This window comes from Dromaius novaehollandiae, chromosome W (genome assembly GCF_036370855.1).
Source record: "Dromaius novaehollandiae isolate bDroNov1 chromosome W, bDroNov1.hap1, whole genome shotgun sequence".
Classification (NCBI taxonomy): domain Eukaryota; kingdom Metazoa; phylum Chordata; class Aves; order Casuariiformes; family Dromaiidae; genus Dromaius; species Dromaius novaehollandiae.
In genome coordinates, this window is record NC_088130.1 from 26,111,389 (window position 1) to 26,125,883 (window position 14,495).

General features: G+C 36.7%; 1 protein-coding gene across 2 annotated transcripts in view; it reads right to left on the reverse strand.

Annotated features, from left to right (window-relative positions):
* Nucleotides 1-251: 251 nt before the first annotated feature.
* The window catches only part of LOC112992405 (peroxisomal multifunctional enzyme type 2), a 69,485-nt gene continuing 55,241 nt past the window's right edge, over nt 252-14,495 (reverse strand). For both annotated transcript variants that reach the window (XM_026115439.2, XM_026115441.2), the window contains exons 22-24: nt 13,318-13,453; nt 2,466-2,593; nt 252-681 (exon numbers count right to left, since the gene is read on the reverse strand). In XM_026115439.2, the coding sequence (XP_025971224.1) occupies nt 592-681; nt 2,466-2,593; nt 13,318-13,453 (354 nt within the window). In that variant the 3' untranslated portion in view covers nt 252-591. The remainder of the gene's footprint in view (nt 682-2,465; nt 2,594-13,317; nt 13,454-14,495) is intronic.

The following is a 14,495-nucleotide window of genomic DNA, read 5'->3' on the forward strand; positions in this document are numbered from 1 at the left end:
TTTCTAAAGAAGGTGGGCAGTGTAAAAGTTCAAGAGTTTTCTTCCTCTACAGAAAAAAAAAAACCAAAACAAAACCATAATCAAAAGATTTAAATAAATGAAACTCTTCCATCTTCCAGTTGCTTGAATGGGATCATGAGAGCTTAAGATAAAAGATAATATCCTAATTTCAAAAATAAGCCAGCTCACATCATAGCAATTAGAAAGTTTAACTAAGGCAACATAAATGAAGACTGACAGACACAAAGAAAGAGATATCAAAGAGATGTATTGGTTTAATTTTCTTCAGAATTAATATAGAAATATATGCATCTTTTTAAGAGCTACATACGTTTTATTTAGATAAAGATGTGATATGGGAAAGTAAGATTCTACACCATTGCTGAGAATCAAAGAAGGGACAGTATTTACGGTTACATTCATGTTATGATTTTGTGCCTGCAACAATTAGAACAGCTTGTGTATTAGTAGTACAGTGAATCAGTACACTGATGTTAAGGAATCTTCATAATGTTTTGAGCATTGGTTCTGAACTAACTGACGTTTCTCTCTTCTGAAGTTCTTGACTACTGTGGTAGACGATCAAGCAGTTCAGAGTTTGGCATAATCCTTCAGGATCATTTCCAACTTCTGGCTCAGCATGATGTTCCCCTTCACTTTTAGTTTACCAGAAAAGAATGCCTACAAGAAGCAAAGGAGGGAGAAAGAGAAAAGTGTTCAACTATTTACCCACAATCCAAAGGGTTACTAGAGCCAAATAAGAAGCCAGAGAAAACCATGGCTATTCACTGCTTATGCAAAAGCCTTCAGTGAGCAATGTCTATTGGTTATTGGTCGTTAACAGAAAACAGTGTGAACTTCATTTTAATACCATCTTGATTTGTCATTGGCAAGGCCAAGCCTACTGCTCTGGAGGAAAAAACACCACCACCACCACCCCTCGGTGACTTCCATTTCTTTAAGTACAGCACAGCGCATTTCTGGTAAAACCATATTTCTCCGCAGAAGCTGATGACAAAAGTTAGCAAATACACAAAAATAAGGCTCCCAGTCCTCCCCACCCTACCCCACAGAAATCCATGTATCATTGTATTGCTCATTGCATTATTTGCTCAAATTCCTAACAAATCCAAACAGGAACTCACACCACATACATACACACACATATTCAAAGGGAATGCACCAACTTTGTACTCAGTACATTACAACATGCAAGACCAAAACAATACAGAAAATTTTGTTGTGCTTGCAGAATCACCAACTGACCAAAATTTTCACTGAAATGCTGGTGTATTACATTTTTATTGTCTGCAGTTCAAAGACCTGCACGGCCTATTTCAATCTTCAATTTTTAACTTGTTTTGCTTTGCTGTGGCTTTGCAATTTGAAAGCTCTTTGAAAGTTCTGAAACAATGTGCTTTTGCATGGCTCCATTAACTTGAAATATATTCAAATAAGGAATAGAGAGAGACAGCAGAACAGAATTTGAATAGATGCTTTGAGCTTCTTTAGATGAAAAACTTCACAGAAACTCAAAAGAAATACTAATGCCTAAGAACAGATAATGCGCCTGAATTGGAGTCACTGTCCTTTAGCGTTCTAAAGCTTACACGTCAACATCTTGTTTGTTTATGCCTTATGTCGGTTATATACAGGAGGTCACAAACAATTTTATTCATGTGGTATGCAAGACTTGTAACAAATATTTGCCAACATCGTTAGTCTTCAATTTTAAATTCAAAGTCTCCAACAATCCTTAAACTTCTGCTTGAGATCAAAGAAAAGCAACTGTTTGATATATGATGAGCTAATTAAAGTTTTCATTTACTGAAGTTTGAGTCTCTAAGCTGGTATATTCAATGTGTGACAGTTTAATTTACTTTTATGTGAGGCTTTTTTTTGCGGGGGGGGGGGAAGTAAAATTAGTAGTTTCAGGGCAGTTTATCTCAAGAACCTGAAGTGCGGACAGATTACACACACATACTCCTTTCCCTTAAAAATTTTGCCCATTTTCAATGGATCTCCATCCATACATTTTTCTTCACTACAGTAGTAGTAAAATCAGAGTACTGCAACACGTGTCAACCTCCTGTAAGGTAACCAATTAAAACAGCCCGAGTGGTAAAACTGACAAATCCTAACCCTGCAAAACAGGTATTCTGAAGTGCCAGAAAACAAATAAATTTAAAAAATCTAATTTTGCAGTGGTAGGCTTTACAACATTTGAGGTATCTTTGTCTTCCCACACCTAGCATAAAGATGGCATAAATTCCTTATCACGCGCTCTGACTAATTCATTACAAGGTTAATGATATGCCTACACCCAGTCTCAATCTGGTTTGCACTGTCAAAACATCCAGTGTTGCAGACTTCAGAATGCTAACAGTAGTGAAACCACAGCTTGAATTAAAACAGATACTATTTCCCCATGCAAATGAATACATCTGTGACACAAGGGTTTTTACCTGCTGGGGGTTGGTCTTTTGTTGAACCACATCCATGAAATCCTGGTCTGAGAGAGTGAAGGTGGTATCAGCAGAACTTCTCGCAGGTCCTTGATAGACTTCTCCAGAACCATTCTTTAAGTCAATTGCTGAGAAAAAGCAGCAAAGATAGATTTATTTCAAAATAAAGATGAAATTTTCAGTCTAAAGTATGTTACTTTTCTTATCTATTATTGTGAAATGTCCAATCTAACCATAACTCTCTAGCTAAAAGCCACTTGGGAAATGACGCGTTTCTTGTTCTTCAATGAAACAAAATAATTGAGATTACAACATGGAAAAAACCCAGATGATTCCTGTACTGTTCTAATAACACTAATAAGAGTTAGTCACACAGGTAGTAACAGAGGTTTACATCCTAAATGTTAGGATTTAAGCCATTAGATAGTAATAAGCCCAAACTTCAAACTGCGCCTTTTTAGACAGTGGATATTAAAAAAGTGTAGGCTTCTGTTTTTTTAGAGGAAGCAAAATATGCCAGAAAGAGAGACTCAAAAATACAATTATCAAGTAATCCACACTTCAGTCACAAGCTGCACAGTGCTTACAGTAATCGAAGGAAGAACAATCCCTACATAGCCTGAAAAATCCTGTCCTTTCATTTTTATGAATAGACACCAAGTTCAAAGACATTAGCACTGTACTACCCTTCTCTGACACGCTAACCAAGACCTACCTGTTACAGGACGATGGGTTGGAATCCACTTGTTTATCTTACTGAAATCACTGATGCTTCTGTAGTTCAGACATTAGTCTTCACAGAAGACAACAGCATAAATTTCCTAACTGTTTAGACTTTTCCAGTGCTCTCTTAAATAGTTACACTGAATTTTTGATATTCAAATAGAAAATCAGACATTGCTCTCTTATAACGCCCATTTTCTATGTGGAGCATAACACAGCAAGCAAGGTTAAGAGACACATACACAGTAAGTCTTACTAATTTGCTGTTTTATCATGGACCTATGCGCACGGGATCCAATAATTTCACTGGCATTAATACAATTTAACATAGGTAGTACTAGTAAATATTGTTAACAGTTTGGATGAATGGGAACTTTAGTAAAGGAGTAGAAAAAAAAAAAACTATGTCAAAGCAGGAAAATACCTGCTTAAAGAAAAACAAAGACAACTGTTCAACATTGACACCTCTTGAAGGAAAAGTTAACTGGATCATCAAGAAAGCCTTCAATATGATCTCAGCTTCCTGGTTAGATCTAAAACATAGACACACGAGCATATGCATCCCAATTAAATTTTTTGTTTTGGTTTTACAGCAAGAATTTAGCAGTTAATCCTAGAAACATACAAGTTCAAAAAACAACCCACAGTTGATCTGAAAATTCTTCCATAGATGGAAAAAAAACAACCCAGAAAACAAAAACCAGCATCTACACAATAGTTAAGACTCAAAAGATTCTAATTAGCTCAACTATTGCAGAATTTTTAAAGTTAGTAATAACTTCAAGGTTTTAATATTCACAGAAGTCAAATACAGCACTGGAAAAACATGCTGTTGCATTTTCCCTGCTTTGCCCCATTGGTAATATAGCCTGCTCTGCTTGAGGTAAAGAGGATCTTAAGCCTTTGCAACTACTTGCCCTTCTCTTCTGGAAAGCCCCAAATTCCTCAGAGTGTCTGGAGCTTCAGAGTCCTATTTCCCCGAACCACATGCCCTGCCAAAATAATCTATTATAAGGTTAACCCTGTCAGGCATTCTGTCATTTGTTTAGAAGAATATTTTGACAGGATGTGCTCTGCCAACTCACTCTCAGCGTCTGCAGATTCCCAGCCTTTCCCTTTACACATTTTCCTCTTGGCCCCCACTTTTTAAGTACAAAGCAAAATCATTACTCAAGTGGCTGTCTCTGTAAGGACATGACACCTCTGGTTTCAGAATCATTGCTGCCTGGCCAATATTAAGACAGTCACACAGTTTCCCTTAGTTGTCACATTTTAAGCCACTTGCTTGACTACAGAGACTTATTTCTGCATAAACCATCTCATGCACAGTCCTTTTCCAAGTAAGTTTTCTGAAAAGTTGAGGTGCGCTGTATAGCTCAGGAATAGATTTTGTTTGAAGCAGTTAAGTCTTCCATTTTCTGAAATCTGTTCTAAAAAGGAATTTATGCAGTTACAACAAAACTAAAAAGGGAATTAAGTGTATAATGATGCTCTGTGAGAAGTTACATACTGGATTATTATTATCCACTTGATTTTAACAGATACTAAGGTAAATTACCACTTCAGGGACAGGTTTAATAGATATCACTGACTTGACATAATGAGAGGGGGAAAAACCAAAAATTACTGATCACCCATAAGAACATACTGTGTATGTATCAGAAAAGGTTTACAGCATATCAGTATTTAAGATGTCAGCATTTAAGTTACAAACACATACAAATAACATTACATTGCTGAACTTTTCAAAATAATTTCATTTATAAATTTTTGTTTTTATTTTTGTACTCTTCACAGCTAGTAATACAAAACATCAGACAAGTTCCACTTTTTCCCCAGATCAGCTTCATCTATGTATATGTTGGGAACATCAAAATCCTCTAAATATTTTGGTTGCAAAGGTTCATAGTGTTCATATGATGAACATCTGTTAAAGAATAAAAAGCCGAAAAACATTCACACAGCCTTAGGGCCACAAAAATTTTCCTAAACCTTCTGTGTTTGTGGGTAGGAACTGTGTAAAATCCTTTATGATCCAGAACACCTACTACATAATTTATCATCATAAATAAGCCTTTAAACATTGTTCCAGTAGGCTATGCAGGTACAGACCACTAAAGGGGAATATTTTATATATAAATATATATATATATACACACACATACACATATATTATATGTATATATCCATCCATTGAGTCATTAAATGCAATGGTTACCAGCTCCTCAGGTTAAGCCAACCAAACTTAACTCTCAATGAATTCTTAAAAAATACCTCTACTCAAATTCTAGCAATGTGATGAACCATATCAACATAGCCAAACTGAGCCCCTTTTGACCCACATGACTATAACTACCTAGTAAGCCCCTATATATATATATGAAGTCACAAAACACACTTGTGTACTTGTAGGATGCTTAAAATTATTAATTATTTTAAATGACTTCTGAACTTTAAAAATTGAAAAAGCATGACTGCCTTCTTGTGCTTTATTCTACATGCATTTTTTTTCCCTGTTTTTCCCTTCCCAGCCACTTCCACAAGGAAACCCAGATCCTGAAAGCCTGACGTAACATCTCCCAAAACACAGCACATCCTATTCTCCTCCACTACTGAGCACTGGCTGGAAAAAACAGACATGGTATATATCATACAGTTGAAGATTATAGTGATAGATCAGTCTTAGCATTGTGTTCAGCACACACAAAGTTAGAATTAAAAAGGTGTAGTGACTCAGGCAAGTTTTAACAACTCCTAGCCTTTAATTTCAGTATAATACATACTTCACATTATTGTTACAAGCCCTCTTCTCCTTCTCCATTATCCTTGCAAGGCTTAAGATCTTTATCTACCAATCCACATCAACAACCAACTGTAATCTCTCCAAGCACAAGTATGCCTGTGAACACTACATAATCATGGTACTATAGATATAATTGCTACGTTTAATCACATCAAATCTTTACTACACCTCAAATTAAAACTTACTAGAAATTTTAAAAAGAGGAGCAATCCAGTAGTATGCACTTTTCCCTAAAATATACAAAAGACCATTTCTATTTAGCAATAGGTTAAATTTCCATTTCCTCTTTATTCTGTTTACAAAGTATTATCAGAGACCTGCTAAGGAAGAAAAAAAGAAAAAAAAAATCGGAACAGCCACAAAAAAACCCCAAAAGTAATGTGATAGCAAGTGCTTTCCTTTCATGAAAACATTAAGGACCCCGTCCTTTTCCTTCAACTTCTTTTTTTGTTAGGCCTTTTGGAGATAAGTTACAGCATCACTAATGCAAACCTATGCAAACTAATGCACTAGTGAAAAACCAAGCAAACAAAACCAGAGGAATTACCAGAAGGAAAAGAAATCCTGCAGCTTGATTCACAGATGAGACTTACTGCAATTCTTTATTCCATGCTGGTGAATTACACTGGACAAAAAATAATTAAAAACACAGCATACGTTGGTATTTTGAAGAAGGAACATAACTTCTCTCATAACACAGAATGGAAAACTGTCTCCTCAAAGTTGCTTGTTAAGTTTTTGCAAGACAAAGGCTGAGGAGCTTGTAAGATAGCTTTTCTCACCTCCTGACATTCACCCATTCTAAAGTATTCAGATGGCAACTGAAACTAAAAGATAGCATTGGCACATGGACAAATGGATATAAACTAGCACTGAAAGACATTTCTTGGTATCAGAACAGATCCCAGTCAGAGACAAAAAAAGTCTACCTTTCTGAACCGATCAAAGACCAAAAAGGATGGCTTCTCCTACGAAGTACCTTTATGAGATAAAGCTGTACAACACTGTTGTCTGCTATAGCGGACAAGAAGCCAGAAAACTGGCTTGATACAAGTCTCCTATAGTCCCATGTCTCCATGGTCAGAGTTGCCACCTAGTCACTGCAATTTGTGTCCTGCACTGCCATTTCCTCCACCACCTTGAGAATGACTTGGTGCCAGCGTAGCTATGGTAGTGCTTAAACTCAAAAGGGTTCCTGGGTCGGTTGGTGACCTGGGTAACAGCCTGACAATGATCTCACACGCTGTTACTACAGCTCTGCCACCAGTGATAACTCCCCGGTAGCTTAAAGGTGTCTCACGTGTGCCCGTGCCAACTGCAGATGGTTCTTGCTCCTGAGAGCATGCAGCCCCACCGGCTGCTACAAAACCCAAACTTAGAGACAGCTTCTCCCCCAGCCACTCATAGAGCTGATTCACTCCATACAAAAATAGAAGTTTTGCCTATGGACGTGGTACCTGCCAATATTGTGTGTGGCAACACAACTTAAATGAAACTCAGAATTTAAGTCATCAACCAGCTTGTCAAAAATCTAAAATTTAAGTTTTACATACCTGACAGAGAAACAGAATTGAGCCATTTCAGTGAAAGGAGCAGTAACTACCCTCCAAATACCTGTTTTTATTTGTGCACAAAAATGTTAACTGCAGCAATCAGATACGTTAATTATTATCCCCCATAAGATGATCTTGGCAGAGAAATAACGAGGTCAAAACAATCACATATACCCAGGCTAAAACATTAGATATTCACCTTCTAAAGCATGTAGCCAAAAAACCTTAAAAGCCAGAACTGGGGGCACGGGGTTTGCTTTTGCTTTCTAAAACTACCATGCCATGTTAACGAGAGAACTATTAAGGGGTCAGACATTTTCTTCTTTATTCTCCTTCACAGAGGATAGCTAATTGCAATACAAGACTCATCCTCAAAGCAAATGTAACAAAATGTCACCCGCCCTTCATTGCCTGGAGTCATATCACATCATAAACTGCTTAGCAGTTTCCCAGTAATTTCAGCGAGATGTTCACCATCAACTGCACATAATGATTTCTTCTCAGTTCTCCTACAAAAGTTTTATTTTTCTGAGACTTGGAAAGGAATAAAAGTTTCTTCTGCCTTCAGCGGTTCCTTTAGAAACATGGTGAAAAGCAACAGATGGGTAAACTGTTTGGAAGAACCATTAGCTATCACCTAATAAATCTGAATGGCAATGCTTTTTCTCTGTGGAAGCAGAAATTGCAGTGAAGGAGCTTAACTCTTTACAAAGATAAAAATTCCATAACTATTAAAAACCTAAAAGCAGTTGTTGTACAGTATAAATATTCAGGAGACAAAAGAGGGCATGCTTTAGTGAAACTAACTGGAGAATTCAAAGCTAGGGGACTGCATTAAGAATTTTGTTATTAAAAAAAAGTTGTAAAAAGCTCCAGTAGTGCTAACCTTATTCCTCTAGCTTTGATGCTGTCAAAATCTATATTGCATTATCTACATTTTCAGCATCCTCTTAAATTAGAACAGTTTGCTTTCGTAAAGAAAAAACACCATGCAAGATCAGCTGACAACAGCCACAATCCATCATTGTTCAGACGGTGAATGAACTGTCCGAAATTTCACATCCCCAATGCAAGACACCTGAGGTTCTATGCCTTCACAGTTTTATGTAAAAGCAAAGGTCATGGCTAATTAAATAGACTAGTGTTACTAATATTAACGTTATCGAGTCTCTCTGTAATGAGAACGGTTAAATCCAGTTCCCAGATCCCATTTAAAGTAATAAATACACAAAAATCTTCACTTATTGCATAGAAAACAGATCAAAAGGTTACAGTTAGATTTGAAACAAAACACTGACAATAAACATGAATAAAAAACCCTTTTGGTCCCTGAAATTTTAAAACCCACCAAAACAGCTGTGTGAGTAAACAGCTCCCCAGCAGTATTTCCTGCTGCTGCTTCCTCTCCTGCACTTGCCTGCCAGCCTCCTCCGCAGATCGCAAGCTCAAGGACATTAGCTGCAGACGCTGGAGCTACAACCATCAAGCACGACAGCACGGGGCTGCAGGGCCCAGATTGTTTCTAGCACTGTCAATTGCTGCAGTTTTCACAACAGCACAAAGCTGGGCAAAAGTGACAAGCCAAAAGATTAAAAGACAAGGCAACGCCATGGAGTAACAAATTTAATATCAGAAAGAAACCTAGCAGGTAGCCCGAGAGAACCGTAAACACTGCCTTCAAAGGCCTGGGAGGCCCTTAGCAAGGGAGGCCTTAAAAGACAGAAAATGAAACAATTAACATTAACTTAAGGCTTAAAACAAAAACAACCCCAAAACACAACCCACCTCCCGACATTTCAATTGTTTCAGTGATAACACGTCAAGACTTTTGAACGTAAATTGTTAGGGTATGGAATACTTATCCAAAGGAACCAAAAACTCTTTACCAATTTTAATTTCATATTTTCCTGTTTGCTTTATTGCAGCTGCTTATGTTATAGGATATAGCTTTTATTACAGCAATTTTATTTTAATAAAAGAGAAGGGAAAGAGAATTCTAAATTGTTAGAATCATTAATTTAGCATAACATTTAGAGTACTGATTTAATATTAGTATACACAGAAGATCAACTAACAACCACTAAGCCAAATTTATACGCAGGGCAAAACAGTACAATTCTACTTACAAAGCTGGCTAACATCAAAACTGAGGCAGGTTTGAAATTGGTCAAAATAATGACAAAGTAATTAAACTCAAGCTAGAGCAAGGACAACATTTATCACCCAAACTTTTAAGTCAAAAAGTAGTTTTTCAATGTATAAAACTTCTACTCATGTACAAAAGCTTCCACACCATTAATAGAAAAAATCTAGTGTTCAAGTCAGTAAATGGCATTGTCAGTGCTGCATATCATAAGTTGGCTGTCATTGTTTATGTGTATTACAAGAGTCTTGCTGATCATCATATAAAAGTTTGTCAGAAATGCCACGTTGCTTGCAATATCTTAACTACAAGAAAGCAGCCAGGCTTTGAAAGCAAAGCCACAAACCCCTGCCTTCTTTCATATCCACTATGCAAAGTGAATTAGGCTAGCATGCTGCAGAAGAGACAGTACATGACAATGCTCTTGAATACTGAATCATAATGTAAGCAATTGTTTATCAACTCTTGGATGCTTGCTTCTGGTAGGTCTTCCCTTTTTTTTTCCCCCCTCCTTTCCCCCCCACCTTTCTTTTTTCCTTCTTTTTTATTACCAGAATAGTGTTTAAAAAAAAATCCCTAAAATAAGAATTCCGTCATGCAGATATCCTAGGTCATTAGCAAACTGTTAGAGTAATACTATACGAATACTATTTAAAGTAGAAAACTATTAGAGGTAGTAGTATGCTACTATTCCATATAATTAGAGCTGATACTAGAATTGTCAGAATTTGGTAGCACTTTGCCAGTGAATTTACACAATTATTTGACACCAAGGAATTGCAGAAATTGAGGATAGCTGAGTTTGATGCCTTTATGAGAATTTAAATAACAGAAGACAGCACAGATTCCAAAGCCCACAAATTTTTAAAAATGTTTTTAATATTGCCCAACTTTGCTGGAAAGGGATGACTAATCTGTTTTTTCTTTAACTGTTCAAAATTTCAAAGAAAGACACAAACATTCAGAAAACTATCAGATTGCGCAAAGTTCTTTGGAAAACTGATATACAACAAAGGGACAACCTTTGCACACCAACACAACCCACACACCAATTTTCCTAAGGAAAAAAGTAAGGACATTTTCTACAGACATCCTCCTTGTCACCTAGATATTTACATATTTACATACAGTCTCACATGTTTCTGACACCACAGACATTAGAGTCATTCATAAACACTTTTTGCTATTTTGACAGCTGGGCTTGCAGGAACTGATCAACATGCTATTAATATTTGCAGTCACCTTTTCAAGTTACTGGAAACGTTTGGCTTAAGCTCCTAGTACTAGTAAGCATCAGGAGATGTTTAAGATAATATGAGACCCTTTATCCCAAAAGGTTAAAGTAGTTCCAAATTTGCATAAAGACCAGATTTTGCCCATCGTAACAGGGGCAAATGGAATAGTCAAAGAAAAGTTACAACTCTTTAATCCCCTTTAGTTAGGGCAATACCTATCAGAGGAAGACATTACCTTCTCCCCACCATTTTGGTAGGGAACAGAAGAGAGAACAAGCTCTGTTTGAAAAATAGAAAAGGTTCTGACTGACTTTTGATTTACCCAAAGCAGTAATCCTCTCGCTCAGGATATACTGACAAACATCACCCTTTGTAAACATGCATCCACATTTCAGCTCAGGCCTAAATCTCTAGGTGTGCCTATCCTGCATTCAGCAGTTTGCAGCTCTACGTCTTCCTGAGCCAGAAATTTTATTCGTGTTTTTAAAATTCCCCAACAGATTTTTCTTACATTAATTTGTCCATCCATCCTTTGAACATATGTAATCTTCAGTTTAAGTCACAAACAAAGCAGTTCCAAAACCAAAGAAAATTATGAACCATCTTGAAGATGAAGTAATTTTCTGCTTGTTACTGTAAACATGACCATCACTTAATTTGCAATTATTTACTTCGATTTTTTAATGTGTTGAATGTCTTACTAAAAAACACATAAAAGATGTGACTGATGTAGCGCACACAGTGGCCCTTTAACAAGCAGAAGTCTCCCCTTCAAGTGTTTTAGAGTTTACCCTATGCATTTCTAATACAGCTTTTAGTAAAGTAAGAACACAGAAAAGACTTTTCAAGCCTTCTTGTCCAGGTTCTAAGCACGCCCATCATTTCAATTAAAAAAGAATGTAAGTGAAACATTGCAGAGATGTGAGGAATGATGAAGAGTAATAATGAGTTCTAAGACAGCAGATCCTGCAAGTTGAATTATGCAGTATTTACCCACTCTCATTTTGATTTAAAGATACTCAGTCTCCTGCATAATCTAGAGAGGCATTTTCGATACATTGATTAACTGCTATCCAAGTGGAAATCACCCCTGATCTCACAAAAATAGCCTGCTACTCAATGAAAGTAGAGCAGAGCTATCTTGAGCAGTCTCAGGGGCAAGGCATGACATTTTTCCCCCAACTCGAACAGCAGCCTTGTTATTCCAAACCTCCGTTGTTTACTATTAGGAAAAGAGAAACTGATATTACAAGATTCTAAACCACCCTGCAAGAAGAAACAAAGCAACTATACACCAAGAACAAAACACTGCACAGACCTAACACTAGCTAAAAAAAAATCACAGTTTATGGGATAAAGCACAGCACAGACTGGATCTGACCTACCAATGTGCCAGTCTCTCTCCTCAGGGGGCCAAAGCGCAGCCCACCTGTATGGTAGCTCCCAAAAGCATTCTGACCAGGTCCAACTATTGAGGCTAATCATAATGTAGCACCCTAAATGACAGATTTGACCCTAAGAGTTTCATTTCTCTACAAAAATGTGAAGACCTGCCATTGGCAACACTACTTTATCCCTTTTTTTGCATTGCACTAGTAGACCATTCTGGACACCTCAATAAAACAAATGAACAAAACAAACTAGTAACACCAAAAATATTGAAATATATTCAGTTTCAAAATGTACGCTTTGCTTTCGGCAAAAATACATGTCCCTACAACCTGAGCACAAGAGGGAAGAACGAAAATTTGAGGATAAAAAAATTCGTGAGAAAGCAGTTTTGCCAAATCAGACTGGTTCACATATTTGTATAATCCACTTATCAGGGACCCCTTCCCTTCCACCTATTGCCAGGCAAGCTTTGGCTTCTGTTTATCAACCCTTGAAGAATGGTAAGCAGCACAAACCTTCATTGAACTTTGATTTCAGAAATTCTGAACAGAAACAAGTTGTGTTATGTTTTCACTGAAGTCACAAGAATAATGCAAGAAATAAATATCCAGTTGGTTTAGATTAGTTAGCTTATATATCATCAGCAGTCTTGTTCCTGTAGCACAGAGCTCCTTGTGGGTTAATTTAGCCTGCTTTTCTAAGTGCAAGAGACACCCATTCTGGAAAATGTAAATAGAAATGCACTGAAGTTCTAGAGGGCAGCTTGCCTTTACCTACAACCAAATAAGCAAGTTATAGAGGCGTATTTTGAGAAAGCTTATTTTTGAACTTTATCTGACCTCCTTGCAAAAATTTCAGTTGTGCATTCAGATTTTTAAGCCCTAGTGAAAATTCACCTGCTACCCTTGTGCTCATCTTTATCAGTTTAATTAGAATGAATATAAGTAATCTCACTTCATTAAAAAATGCACCCATGCATTATAAAAACAAAACTATGACTTACTCCACTGAACTGTTTTTCCATCCTTAGTGATGTTCCATTGAAATACAGCATTCACTTTCTTTACCAGCTCATTTCCAATCTCTTTGATGCGACGACCAATTTCTTCAAACACAAGGTCACTCTGCAGCCCTGCAGTCTTAAAGAAAGACGGTACAAAGAATTTCAAATAGAAAGCTCTGTTAAAAAGTAATAAATATGATTATTAGTTCAAGTACTGTGTCCAGGAAAGTATCTATTGCAGAATGATTAAATGCAATTGAGACATCTTCTACTGCAAATAATCACCTCTAGCAATTGTCAGCATTAAAGATTATATTCAAGCAGAAAAGGTTTCATGGAATCACTGTTGAGAATTATTTCATATCTCGCTTTTATTATTTTTGTTATTTATCACTACAATTTAAGATATGCTTTATAATTAGGATTGTTTAAGGGTTTATAAATTGCCCGTTATTCCTTCTGCAGGATAACCATTGCCACTTTTTCCAGTGAATGGCATTTGTTAGTTTTTAGAACATAAAATGTTTTCACCAGTGCGTTACTTTAATTTGACATGAAAGACTTTCAAAACAGACTTCACTATGAACACAGTCAGAACTCCAGAGCAAATACAGTATTTTTAGCATTTAAGACTGGGACTAACTACATTTACATGTTTAACTTTTGCAAACATACAACATTTTGTAAGCCTTTTGCTGTTTTACCTTAACAAACATTTGTAATGGATAAAATACTACACTTTCAGAAGCTGTTTCAGTCATATTCCTCATCTGACTGCAACTGGAGTAAAGACATTCCTCATAACTTGAAGCTCTTGTGCTGAACCTACTCATACACTCCTTGCACTGCTATCTTGCCACCTCTATGGTTATGGCTGACAACATTTTCCATTATATGACATGTTTTCCTGTGGCTTCTAGGTTTGCCAAACTTCACTCATTCAGGATAAAGACATCCCTGGTGGATGTCTGCCTCAGCTAGTCAAGACATTTCAGCCAATACACCTTAATTCCTCAGAGTAAGCTTGAAGAAAAACAAACTGTTCTGCCCATGTTAAAAAAATCCCTATAATGATTTCACTGAAAAGTTCTAATGCCTATGTACTTTGGAACCTCAAATGGAAATCTGGCAACAGGTCACTCCAATAAAAGTGGTATGACTCTAAGAAAGTCTACTGA